General features: G+C 39.7%; 2 protein-coding genes across 2 annotated transcripts in view; both read right to left on the reverse strand.

Moving 5' to 3' along the window:
- Positions 1-1,633, reverse strand: part of SPAG17 (sperm associated antigen 17) — a gene marked incomplete at its 5' end in the record, with an annotated part of 126,495 nt that extends 124,862 nt beyond the window's left edge. Inside the window, one exon of the mRNA XM_084866518.1 lies at positions 1,547-1,633. Within this exon, the coding sequence (XP_084722644.1) occupies positions 1,547-1,633 (87 nt within the window). The remainder of the gene's footprint in view (positions 1-1,546) is intronic.
- LOC311612826 (protein S100-A12-like) overlaps positions 1-14,530 on the reverse strand; it is a 266,221-nt gene that overhangs the window by 169,518 nt on the left and 82,173 nt on the right. The window lies entirely within an intron of this gene.

Raw genomic sequence — 14,530 nt, forward strand, 5'->3', positions numbered from 1 at the left:
GAAGTTCACTCTTTGTAGTTGAAACTGCATATAACTTTGAGTTCAAATTCTTTCTATTAATATATAAGATTTATTGAAATTATATTGTTTGAGCAGGATCAAGAAGGCAGAATATTATTTCAAGTTTTCAAGCCATAAGGAAAAATAGTGCCTTTAGGTTTTCCATTCAACTAGGAAAATTATAGCTTCTTATTTGCAACACTAAAGCTAATGCAGTGTCAGCACCTCCATCACACTCCGTTGTTCAGCAGTTTATAACTCAAGCAGAAATGTTCCCTCCAGCCCAAAGTTGGCCTATGGATCGCAGAGAAAAATGGGGAAATTATTTTGGCTAGAAAAGCAAAAGAGAGGGTGCTTTTACAGGGTATTTTGGAAAATATCTTTAAGAATTTGAGACTATAAAGGGAATTACTGAGTTGACACCCTTTTTTCCTAAAGTTACAGAAATAACCAAAAATTACATGATGCCATGTCAGCATCAGCAGTATCTTTACTTTCATGGAAGTCTTCATCAGGTAGAATTATGTATCAAACAGAATTACTGTTTATAGAGAAAAAATACACTATTATAGTGGAAAATAAGGACAAATAAGTAGAAATTTCTCACAAAAGCCATCATAAGTCTTTAGTTATATTTTTCCTTCAAATACCACCTCTCTACTGAACTGTACACATACATAAAAAAATAAAAGAAAAAATATTTTTTTCCAATTGAAAAAAAAATATGTTAGAATGGCAGGCTGGAATTCCCCAAATCCATTTTCCTCTTTTCAAATATTATCTTGGACTTAGAATAATATACATAGTGTTGAAGTGGATTTCCAGTGGCAGGTGACAAGAAGTATTGGGCTGTCCAACCCCCTGGAGGAGGGTGGTGAGCTAGTGGGTTCTGGGTGCCATGCAATTTGAACTCATGTGGCCGGTGGGTTAGAGATTGCCTGTTGCCTCTGCAGCATCCCATGAGTGTAGCAACCAATCCTTCATCACTCTGATCTCGTGCAGTGCCTTCACTCTACATCCAGTCTCTGATACCCTGGTACCTGGGCATCACATAAGAAAGGCATTGCTTTCTATGAGTAGAAGGCTCACTTGTACTGAATAAGTTATGTGTTCTTAGGCTCAGCACGAGTGAGTTTTCACCCAGCATTTATTAAAACCTTACGGTAGGACAGGCTACCGTGATCTGACAGGTTGGATGTTCTCCAGGAGATGTCAGGAGGAAGTGACAGTTCATAAAGACAACTTCAGGACACCGTGGAGGACCAACCGGGTGACTGCACGGAAGGATCCTGGAGTGTCAGCGGCACCTCTTCCCCTCCAGGCTCTGTTTGAACTCGCACTGACTCCCCTCTTGTTTCCTTAACGCCCACTCTGTCAAACTCTCTGCGCGGGGGTCCCCTGAGTTTTGGATCAGAAAGGACCGGGCCTGGGGAGGGGTACCAGGTCAGGTTTTCCAAGGGGCATCTGTGGCGTCTGGAAGGGAGGGCCAGCGGGCTGTGTGGCCTGGAGGGTCAGATGGGTGAGGAGAACTCAGGGACGCGCTCACCTGATTGAAGTTCGCAGCGATGAGCGATGGTTCCCACGCCTTAGCAGTGGTGCTGGCCGGCCCTCCTTTGTCTTTCTTGGGTGCCATGCACAGGGCGGTGGAGCTCTGGCCTCTGAATTAGGATCAGGCCCAGAGCAAGCGTCCCTGCTGCCCTGGTAACCGAAGTACAACTGCCCGTTTCTTAACCCCCTGCGGCTCCCCTCCCCAAACCGGTTTAAAAGTGTTCCTGTCAACCGCTTCCGTCGCCATAGCAACCGAGTCTCCCAGCTGGAGCAGCTCCCAGATGGGACTCCCAGCGCCTCTAGTTAAATCTCTGGTTTTGCAGCAAGAGACGGGGACCCGGGGAGGAGATGATGAGGGCTGCTCAGGCTGCTTTCCTTACTCACTTGGACCCTCTGCTGCTTCTTGGAGCCTTCTCTAGTATGAGGCATAGAAACTCAAAACCCCTGGAGTCCCGTCCATGTCTTCTCCACCAAGATCCCTTCCCTCCTGGATAACCTGGAATGGAGAACTGACCCCTCAGGCGGCGACCCACGCTCTCAGCTGCCCACAGTGTTTCCCTTTATGGGCCACATTTTCCCTTCAACCTCCAACCTCTGCTTCAGTCCTGGTTCTACCTCCCAGGGCCTTCCTACACAGGGGCCATCTCTCCTCTGCAAGATCCTTCACATAACTGAAGAGATTGGTCTCTTTCTAAATCTTCTCTGCCTAATCAGACCCGGTTTATTTATTTATTTTTGGGGGGAACTGAACAAAAGACAATCTTTATAATAGACACCTAAATACGGCAGTCAGACATCTCCCGAGGGTTTTTGGACTGCAAGAGGGTGCAGGCTGGGCTGAGGGACTGCAAGAGGGTGCAGGCTGGCCCCCCTCCCCACCCCACCCCCAGTGCATGAAATTTGTGCACCGGGCCTCTAGTAATGCTAATAACAACAGCTCTTGTTTCTTGAGCACTGGTTACATCCTACATAACACAGTCCTATTGCCCAATTCTTGCAACAACCTGAATTCAAGTCTCACAGGGTATCACTGATGCCACCAGGATTAAAACCCAGTTATTAACTTAATCCCAAGTCCAGTGCAGTTAACCTCAACACTACCACCTACCACTGTGTCAGATCCTCCACAATAACAGCTGCCCCCTTTTATTTTTTTATTGCAATGAGACAAATTTGAGAATAAAATTTTTGATGCATGAGGATGCCAGAGTGTTGGTACCAGAAAGAGGTTTTCCTGAGCATCTCCATAGCAACCACCTGGACTGCCACTGAGTCGATTATCATGGAATTTTCTACAAAATTCTGTTCTTCACTAAACTTTTCTTTATAAGATGAAAATTGTCTTTGGATTATGGCTTGACCATAAAGATTAATCTCTTACAGACAAATATAGGCAATCATTAATTACATCATCCTGAATTTGGATCATAATTACTCTCATAGGTTTAAACTGTTAGGGAAAGAAGTCCTGCATTTTTATTAGAAAAGCAGTAAAAAATTTGTTGGCCTTCCAGTTATATCTTATAAAAAATTTAACCAGATGTTTATGTATGTCATACTATGTTACTAATTTTCTTCTTGAATGTGAATGCATATTTCAAAATAAACATATTATGTATAATCAGTTCAGCCAAATCACTAGCAGATGATTAATAAGTTGCAGATAAGAAAGAGAAACAAAGAAGAAAAAGTAAAATAAGGAGAAAAAAGTAAAATTAAGTGTTATTTTAAGTGGTAAAGAAAGTGCCAGTAGTTACGTTTTACAAGAGACAGTTGTCCAACTCAATTTTGGTAGCAATAAAATGTTTGTGACATTTATTGTGGCAAAAACTGAGTAGCTGTTCAATAAACCTTTAATTTTCTTTTCTCCTACTATGACAGTCGGACAACACTTTTCAACCTTGCTTATCCTTAGATACAAACATGTGACTGAGTTCTAGTCAGTGGGACATGATCAGATGGCTGCTTTGCCATAACCAAGCTTGGCCTATAAAAACCTCTCCTAAGCATTGTCACGCTCTTCCCTTCTGCACAGATATTGGGGTGATCCTGAAAGTCTCAAACTTCTGAATGATTGTTGTAGCACAGAGAACCCTTTCCCCTGACATCATCCTGCTTTCCTCACCAAAGGAATTTTCTTGGGACTGTCAATTGGATGTTAAACTTTTATTTTTTTTAAGCGGATGAAATACTGGGATTTGATATAGCAGTCTGTTATCCTAAATGATCTAACATTTTTGATAATTTTCATTTGAGAATCAGCTTAATAAATCTCAGAAAAACAACCTTGTTACTTTCAAATAGGCAGGACTCAATGCTGACTCCTAGTGTGAGAAGCACACAGCACACAGATCTAATCTCTGTCTTTTGAGAGATGGCGTCCAGTATTACTCATTTACCTGGTCTTCCACTTGCTTATGTAGTACATTCTTTTTTTATCAAGAAAATAAGTTTCTTAATGAAGAAGTAACTTTCATATTAAAGTAATACAATAAATTAGTCTGCTTATGTCACAAACACATAAAAAAAAATTGCCTAACAAGATCCATTGCCTAAACATCTATATTTTACACATAAATTATAATTTAGCAAGTGATTTAAAGGGATAGAACTTTTTTAATATATATTTTTTATTGAATTTTACAGAGAGGAAGGGAAAGGGATAAAGAATTAGAAACATTGATGAGAGGGAAACATTAATCAGCTGCCTCCTGCACACCCCCCTACTGGGGATGTGCCCACAACCAAGGTACATGCTCTTTACTGGAATTGAACCTGGGACCCTTCAGTCTGCAGGCTGATGTTGTATCCATTGAGCCAAACTGCCAAGGGATAGAACTTCAAAAACCAAAAATAAAGATTTACAGATGAAATAGTGTATTTCCAGCATAATCTTTTATACTTTCCTTTTTAAGTTCCTACCAGAATAAATTAAAAAATAGGTTTTCAAAAATTGATTTAGATAGTATTTTTAATCTTCACCTAATATGTTTTCATTGATTTTAGATAAAGAGGAAGAGAGAAGGAGAAAGAGAGAGAAATATCAATGTGAGAGAAACACTGATTGGTTGCCTCCTGTATGCTCCCTGAACCCACCACCACAGTATGTGCCCTGACCGGGAATTGAACCCATGACCCTTCAGTGGATGGGACAACACTCCAACCAAATGAGAAACATGGGCCAGGGCTGATTTAGATAATTTAAAATAAGGGTTTTATTACAGAATGCGATTTCCCTAGTTTTGGCATTTCTCATTATTCTAGGGAGAGTGGTATTCTTGATTCTTGTATCATAATTTATGATACAAAATGGAAAGACAATATACAGTAACCAAATTTATAGGGGGTTTCATCATAGAACTGGTCTGTTTAATTTCAGAAAATAGGTGTGAATGACAATATTCATAGTTTTAAAAAGTGAGAGCCATTCAGCTGAAAAGGGACTCTGCCAAGAATAGGGAAAAAAGCATTACCATCTGTCAGACATTTATGCCTTCTTGGTATAATAAATTGTTTCCCCCACTAAATATAAGTTGAAACTTTATAAGCATATACTTTACTACATAAATTTTCCCATATGTCAGTGGCTGAAACAAAACTATACTATTTGTAGAATTTTCTTTCACATTGGCTGGATTATTCCTGGTTTGTTCAATTTCGATTTTCCAGTACAATTTTGCATGGAGTATTGTTTAGCTCACCAAGGATTGTCTATGTTTAGAGATGTGCTGTTTCTTTAGGATACTATGATTATTATTGATTTTTTTTCAAGTTTAGACTTTAATCTTACAGTGTTCTGTGAACCCTGATTTAGGTGTGATATCTGAGGCATTATCTTTCATACCTGAAAAGGTCTAGCCAGTTATTGATGCCTCCAGATTTCTGCTGTTATCAGGTAAATCAGGAACTATGGACCAACTTATACCTAGGCCAAGATTTCAGGTACTCAAAGTACACTTAGTTGCAGCAATCTGCTTGCCTTTGGCTAAGAAGGCTTCATAGATGTTCATTTATTTCTTAGACTGGCATCCTACATCTAAGAACACCTTTCACTATATGTTTATGTTATTTACCATCATGAACTTTGTCTTTCTAACCTTCAAAATAGAATGTTATAATGCACTGTCCTTGAGTTTTTTATTGTGTGTGATGCAGAAGGCTTGATCTCTTTCGGCTACAGGTCCAAAACATATGGAGAATATTACACCTGCATTTTATGGTCAGCATTAGCTTCCTATTCAGTTGTGAGTGCAATTTAAAGTGTTGACTTTAATCTTTAAAGCCCCTCATTGTTTAGAAGTCAGTTACCCCAGATATCACATCTCTCTCTATGCATCATCGCGGCAATTAAAATCAGCTGCGGTGCTCGCAGCTCAGAATCCCCCCGTGGATTGTGGGGAGCCTGAGAATATATCACTTTCTAAAGAAGAAGTTCCCAAAGATCACTCTTTTTCTATGAATGATAAAAGCAATATTTGGAGTTTATAGTTTTGGCCTTGAATGTCCTGTCATATGTCTCTAGGTCTCTGGAACCATTAAGTACTTTCGGTTTAATTTTTATGTTGTGTTATATTATTTGGCCAAGAGCTTAGAATACCAAATATACCTTTTAATGAAATCAGAAAAATAACAGTTGTGTATATTAAAAATAGAAAAAGCTAAAATTCATCTGTTTCATATTTGTTAGTGTGGGAGTTTTCACTCCAGCATTCTCTCACTCAAGTTTTTCTTTGAATCTAATTTTAAATATCTTCAGTAAAGGGATTTGCCATAAATACTTTGGGGACTATTTCAAAATCCATGACTCATGGTAAGTCATTTCTCTAAATGCTTAGCTGAATGTTTGATTCCTTAATGTTTTATCAGATGTCTGTGACTTCAAAATTTTGCGATGTCAAATAATAGCTTTCTTTTTACTGTGTACAAAGTTCAAAGCTATGGTTAAGGTGAACTCCACCAATGCATATCATGCCAGAACATGAGGCTATCTTTTGGAAAGAAAGATGATTGGTAATGGGGCTTTGCGGAACCGCTTGCCTTATATCTAATGATTTAAACAAAAAATGGGTCGGCTACTTTTCTTACTCCTCCCTCAGCTTCTCTCTCTTTCCCAGCTTGACTCTCTCCGACCATCAAAATTTCTTTAAAAATGCAGAGTACCACTAGGAAAATGTCTGAATGACTTCCAAAGTAGTATGTCTCTGACTATGATCTTATAATTATTAAATGCAATTATAAATAGTTACCCTTTTCTATCGTAAAACATAGTTATAGTAAATTTCAATAAGATGATTTGTATTCTATTATGTTCTTACTAGAAAGAATCTTTAGGTTTCAATTGAATCCTTTCTTAAACTTTTTTAAAAACATGAAAAATGCTAGTGTTGTAAATATTTTATACTTCACATAGAAGCCAATGCTTATTGATATCTAAAAAAGATGTCAAATAAAATGCATACAGTAAAACTGTGTTGTGACAAGTATGATTTTTCAAAGAATTTACTGCATATCAGACTATTAGAAAATTTAATTTTAAGGAGAATTTACTCTTAAAGATTAGTTTATTTGAGTCCTACGGGGAACCAGAACTGGAAGAATATATAGATATTTAGAAAGGGTTATTATGAGAGATATATTGGCTCATAAGATTATAGTGGCTGAGGAATCCCGCACTCTGCTGTCTGGAAGCTGGGAGCATAGGAAAGCCAGTGTAATAGTTCCAGTCCAACCCCAAGGCCTGAGAACCTGGGAGCCAATTGTGTAAGTGCCAGTCTGAGTCCAAAGGATGGAGACACAGGAGCTCTGATGTAGAAGAAGATGGATGCCCCAGATCAATCAGAGAACAAATGAAGGGCATGAGAAAACAAATTTTAAAAGAGGAGGGATTCTGTAATATTAAGGAATAGGCACCATACTCCATTTCTGTCCCCTTCTAAATATACATTCTCAGAAAACTTCCAACGAAAACTCCACCTTATGGCTAATAGAAACGGATATAAGCAAAGCATATGGGGTGGTGGTGGTGATGGTATGTGTGTGGGGAGGGGGGGACATTTGGAGTCAGACATTAGGAAGAAAAGGAAGATTAAAATATTTAAAATTAAAGTAATTTTAGCTAATGTGCAAGTTAATCAGCAGAACAAATACTGCTTTTAAAGGTCATGTGTGGGGTTGTTTTCTCTGCCTTGTTTCATTTCTGAATGAATCTATTCAGGTCTTCCGCCATATCCTTTACAGGAGCCAACCGTTTCTAACTTCACCTACCAAAATAATGGCTTCATTGACTCTTCCTTATATTTCAACTCTCAACTATATTAAACTAAACAAAACCTCATTCTTTGTCTATGATTAGATTGTTGTACTTCACTTTCTCTTTTGTGCATAGCAGTGCCTTCATATTCTCCCCCAGTTATTTGTATTCCCCTTAGACTGGCTACAAACTCTAGGCTTCTATTTTTGTTCACAGTCAAGTTATACAATTCATCAATCATTCACGTTTTAAAACTTTTATGATTATTTTTGCATAACAGTATGCACTTCACTTGAGCCAACTATCTTAATCCTTTAGAGTGTGGCCATTTTTCTCTACTATACTTTTGGGTAATAACCATTGCCAATTTTCCCCACTATGTAAATTCCTCATTTTATTAAAATTGTTTTCATAAAGCTTAAGTTACTCACATTTATACTCATAATCTCATCTCTCCGTTGATTCAGGTACAAGTTTGAAATCCTAATAATTTATTTATTATCACAGTTTCCCAAACTCCACAACAATAGCTTTTTAACTTGCCATATACTCATTCCTCAATACAACAAACACTTATTAAAAAGCAGAAAATCAAATAATAGTGCTGAGAGACACTTCCAGAAACCATCTTATACTAAGAAGACAAAATTCTCTCTCCTGGGTTCAATTCCTTGCTCCATTCCTCGCTGGCTGTGTAACAACCTTGAGCAAATTACTTAACTCATTTGCTTGAGTCTTTTTATGGAATGGGGATAATCTTGTTTGCACTATAGGGTTGTTGTGAAAATTAAAGTAGTTAATAGATAAAACTGCTCAGAACAGTTCATACATATACTATGCCCTTGATAAAAGTTGGCAAAATTTTTTTAAGTAAACTTTTTCATTTTAGACGTAGAGAAGAGAGAGAGAGAGAGAGAGAGAGAGAGAGAGAGAGAGAGAGAGAGAGACTGATCAGTTGCATCATCCCCACAACATGGATTGAACTCACAATCTAGGTATGCGCCCGGACCAGGAATTAAACCCACAACCTTTTGGTGTATGAGGCAATGCTCCAACCAACTGAGTCAGTCTGGGCAGGGCTCTTCAATATTTTTTATTATAGAATTCCTTGAAGAATGATAACATCACTAAGCTGCTTTGTCTATAGTAGCACCTTCTGATGTATGCTAACATACGAATTTGTATAGATGCCTCACAGAGGAGGTCCTACATGGTCTATTCACCTATTTTGTCAGGAATAGAAGGGCCTGGGTTACTCTCCCATACAGACGGAGAATCTTTTCTGATGCAAAACTCTACAGGGCCTCAGCTTTTAGTGCCTTTCTTTGCTGCTAACCGAAAAGTCCTTGGCATTTTCATATATTGTTACATTTAATAAATATTTCACTTTTGTTAATTAAATTCAACTCAATCCTTCTCACTGCTTGATAAAAGTTTAAATTACTTCTGTCCATGAAGAAAATTTAGTTGTAATTCTGTTTTTTTTATACTGTCCTACTTTTGTTTTGACAATACAGTTATAGTAGCCTACAAAAGAATTTGGGTAGTATCCTCTTTTTCTGTTTGCTGATGGAGTTTGCCTAAATTATTAGGAAGAGATCACCTGCAAAACTATATGGGCTAGGTTGTTTGTGGTAATAAGTATTTAATGAGTTAATGTTATTCCCTTAATGGTTTTAACATTATTTAGATTTTTTTAGTTATTTTTTTTTTTAGTTTTAAGAATGTATTTTCCTTAAATTCATATTTAGTCATCATTTGTATGTATTAAAAATAGATTAAGCCTACTCAAGGATAAAAACCTGTGAATATAACAGAACCTATATAAGATGGCAAATTTCTAAACAGTATAATTATAGGACTATTTTCAGGAAGGGTCAAAGGTAATATCCTTTACCCTAATCCCCATGTCCCAAAGATTTTGAAAAATAGTATAAGTCAAAAATGCATCAGGATCTTCCAAGAGTGAGACTAAATAAATCTTCCAAGCATAGAGTAAATGTCATTGCCATCAAAGACATTACTAGGAGAATAGCATATATATAAAATGCAGATTTTTAAAAAAAATATATATATTTTATTGATTTTCTACAGAGAGGAAGAGGGATAGAGAGCTAGAAACGTCGGTGAGTGAGAAAACATCCAGGAGCTGCCTCCTGCACACCCCCTGCTGGGGTTGTGCGGGCAACCAATGTACATGCCTTTGACCTGAATCGAACCGAACCTGGGACCTTTCAGTTCGCAGACCTACGCTCTATCCACTGAGCCAAACAGGTTTCAGCTAAAACGCAGATTTGAATGGAACCACATCCTGGATTTACTCTCTTTTCCTGCCTAATGGGGCCTTACACTGCTTTTGGGAAAGGAAAGATACACTGAAAAAAATTTAGGAGGGGTTTGGTGGAAGGTAACATCGCATTTCTTCAGCATTTTGAAATGGGGGAGAGAAAAAGAGGAATGCATGAAGAGTGAGAGGAGGAAGGTACTAGGGCTTAGATTTTCAGAACAGAAGGCTAGTTGTGGCAACCACATGGAAAGTCTGGGAGCTTCTTTAGATTCTCTTTGGTTTAATAAGGGAAGTCAATTTTGGCTTGATTCAGAGCCCCTTTATAATTGCAACCTCCCTCTACTCCCCATATTTATATCCAGTGACAATATGAAATAATGGAAGATCTTTATAGTCAACTTCCTTTCAAACTTCCTCAACCAAAAAATATCTGACTTTTCTCAATGGGTTGCATTTCCAGTGCCCAGTGTGCTGATGTAAAACGACCTGTTCTGAAAATAATCTACTTGAAAACCACAAATGGTGTAAGTCCCAGTATGAGGGCAAGAAAACGATAGTTCAGCTCAGTCAGGCAGAGAAAGCAAACTCATCCTTCTTCCTTTTTGTTCCATTCAAGCCCTCAAACAGATTGGATAATGCTTACCCACACTGAAGAGGGCAATCTGTTTTACTCAGTCTACTGATTCAAATGCTAATTTCTTCCAAAAACACCCTCACAGACCCAACCAGAAATAATGTTTAACCACTTATGTGGGCACTCTGTGACCCAGTCAAACTGACAAACATATAAAATTAGCTATCACACTACATCATCTTGGGTAAGCTACTTAACTTTTGTTAGCCTCAGTTAGTTCACAATAGTAAGCAATAATTGCCCCAGGGTTGTTTTGGAAGGATAAAATGTGATAATATGTATGAGGAGGCTTTTATAAACTATGAAGTGCTTGGTGAATATTAGTTAGTTTTAAGGACTCAAGAAGACATGCTTGAGTGACTATGTCAGAGAATTACTCATCATTCCCTGGGTGGTATCCAGATGAGCAGGCTCTACCATTCATGACAGAATGGTTTGACAGAAAATTAATAGGATACCAGCCACCTCATCTGCATTTGCTGTGCTCTTTTTAAAGGTCCTTTGTAATGTGTTGTTCCCTACATTTATTTTTTCTTCACTTTAACTTTACAAAGGGCTTTCCAGCTATCCTCACCCTCTTTATAAACATGTAAGCCATGCTTTGCTGTTTATTTCTATTTTTTCTAAATTGAGTCATTTTATATGATTTCTCTATCGCAAGCAAGGTTACACCATCATCTAAGGAGTGGCTTTACCCTCTTTTAAACCCCTCAGTGAGATGCTATGTAGTTTAATGGGGGCAGGTATAGGGGTCCCCTCACACCTCTTCTCCAGAAACTTTCCATACCTCCTCCTCCCTGTTGCTGTTCCTATGGTACGAATTCCAAACGGGAAAGGCTCCTATGTTGGTAAGACCAACTGCTGAACTGCAAATGATAAGTCATCCTGATGTGGCATTGACTGAGGAGTAAAGCTGAGGGAGGTATGTTCCTGAACAGCAAGTGGTGGCGCTGGTCCAAGGAGAAATATCTGGACCATCTTAGACAACAACATATGCCTTGCTTAGGAGGTTTTTTCCCTCATTTATTATGACCAGTTCCAAGAAGAGGGAGGAACTTGGCAGAAAAGCCTCAGAAGGCAAGTGTTCTATTCAGCATCTTTAACAATCAACAACCAAGTTACATTCAATTGATGTGTGAGCCACACTGGAGAGTGGGGATGACAGGCATGTGTAAATGTTTAACCTTTTTGCCTAGTGATTTCAGTTCTAAGTTGTAAACAAACAAACAAACAAACAAATCAGCTGTCATGTTGTTCATCACAGTGTATTTAAGTTGGAAAAATCTATAATCTAAATACCTACTCATAGGAAATGGGTTACTTAATAATGGTATGATGAAATACTATGCACCTATTAAAATGATGCTTCAGAAGAGTTTTAAATTACAAGAAAACTGTTCAAGGTATATTTACTACAACAAAGCAGGCTACTAATCAGGTTCATCCAGTCTGATCTTCAGTTAACCCTTTGCTTCAAGAAGAGGAACATCCTGGGTAGGATAGAACATACTGAAAAATGCATTCCTGGAACCTTGAATAGACAACCAGCCTATCTGCTGGAGCCACATCTGGAAGGCCCTGCGAGGCTGGGGAGGGAGGAAGGAGAGGGCCGGCCTGCCCGCCAGGGAGTGCCAGCAAGTGTGCACACAGAGTGCTCCAGAGCACGACCTCTCTGAGACGCCTGCTGAGCCGTTTCTTGAAGGCCTACCCAGGTGTAGACCAAACTCAAGGCCTGAATCAAGGAAAAGTATTACCACATGTTCCCACACAGAGACCGAGGGAGGGAGGGCGGCTCACAGCAAGGCGGGGTGGGGGGTAGAGGTGGAAATGAGGAACCGACGGAGGAAGGGAAAAATAACAGAAGAGCTGCCAATATAAAGAATTCATTAGAGGCAAGCCATGTTGTGACCTCCACGATGAAGATGAGTGAAAATTCTTGTACGATTTAATATGCTGTGGAATTATTCCAAACCACATGCTCTCGGTGCAGACTGTGATCCTCTACCGTAGCTTCAGGGAAGTCCCGTTACTCTGCAGGCTGCCCACTTGGTCTGAGCGTCTATGTAACACGCTGGCAGGGCTGGATGGAGAGGCTTGATGCGGGCTGCAAGTATAGGAGCCTGGGCAGTGCCCAAGGGCTGGCAGCCTGGCTAATCTCCGTGAGAAAGGACAGCTTCCTCTGGTGCCACAAGGCAGCCTACTTGCTGGGACAGAGGTGCCACCAGTCCACATTACTTTTCTCTACCTCTCTCAGGTAGTCAGATTAGTCCAATGGTTTTTAAAATTAAGAGGAAAAAATGTATTAGAAACCTTTTCTTAAGAACATCTTCTATGAGGCAAAGGCGCCCCTCTGAAAAACAAAACTAAAAATCTGCTTTTAAATCTCACATATTAAAAAATATATCTTCTCTGGTTGGAAGTTAGAATGGAGTCTTGGGGCCTCGCCGGCTAGCTTCTCTTCTTAGGCAAATTGATCCCTAAAGCCTTCACAAAGAAAGTGTGGAAACTCTAGTCCACTCCTTCAGTTTGTAAATAGGAAATGGGGATGCTAGAGGTTGAGAGAGTTGCCCACATGCTCCAAATTAGTCAGGGGCTGAGTTAGGGTTGCAGTTATCTTCTTCTGCTATTCAGACATTTCCCTAGCCCAGTGGTCTGCAAACTCATTAATCAACAGAGCCAAATATCAATAGTATAACGATTGAAATTTCTTTTGAGAGCCAAATTTTTTAAACTTAAACTGTATAGGTAGGCACACTGTTATTAACTTAGTTAGGGTCCTCCTAAGCTGGCCTTTGCTAAAAACTCAAGGGGCCAAAGAGCCACGTGTGGCTCGAGAGCCACTGTTTGCTGACCACTGCCCTAGCCCTGTGCTCAGGATGTTTGCTTTCAGAATAGAGGGATTTAAAGTGATGCTGTGCCTCGTCAGCTGAGAGATACAGGAAGCAGAGAGAGAACTGGAGGGACCTGATGCCCTCTCCTCTGTGGAAGCCTCTACACCTGGTCCTCGCTGGGCACCAAGTGCTAGTACATGTCTGTTGAACTGAACTGAAATCCTGTGGTTTTAGGCCAGAGTCCCTGGGAACCCACAGTCCCTCTAGCTTTGGACATTTCCTGTCTCAGATACTTGGACTCAGAGGGGCCCAGCCTCCAGGGAATGGGCTATGGTCATGGGCACTGGGCTCTAAACTCAGGCAGGAAAACCTCATGTTGCTTGTTTATTGTTTAGACAAGCAAGTTCATAACAATTAGCCACATAACCCAGGTGTGGCAAAGAGGACCAGAGCAAAGCCTTCCTGGGATTTTAAAAAATATGTATTTTATTGATTTTTTACAGAGAGGAAGGGAGAGGGATAGAAAGTTAGAAATATCAACGAGAGAGGAAAATGGATCAGTAGCCCCCTGTATACCTCCCCACTGGGGATGTGCCCGCAACCAAGGTACATACCCTTGACTGGAATCGAACCTAGGACCCTTGAGTCCGTAGGCCGACGCTCTATCCACTGAGCCAAACTGGTTTCAGCTTCCTGGGATTTTTTGTTGAGCAATAAGTCTCCTTCCAAGTCAAAGAACAATTGGTTTGGCACACTAATATTTATTATGAGTCTAAAAAATGTTATTTGAAGATTCTTGTTGAATTACTGGCTTTCTTAAGGCATTCAGAGTCAGGTCATCTCTCTCTCCCTCGCCGTACTTGGTCCCTTGAAGATGCTTTGCCCAGACCACAGGGAAATGTGGGTGCCTGCTGAAGCCATCATGGTTTGCTGAGACTCCTCACCAAGCATTCTTCTGCTCCCTCGCACTTTCCAAATCC

The sequence above is a fragment of the Pipistrellus hanaki genome (assembly GCF_964339955.1).
Source record: "Pipistrellus hanaki genome assembly, chromosome: 18".
Classification (NCBI taxonomy): domain Eukaryota; kingdom Metazoa; phylum Chordata; class Mammalia; order Chiroptera; family Vespertilionidae; genus Pipistrellus; species Pipistrellus hanaki.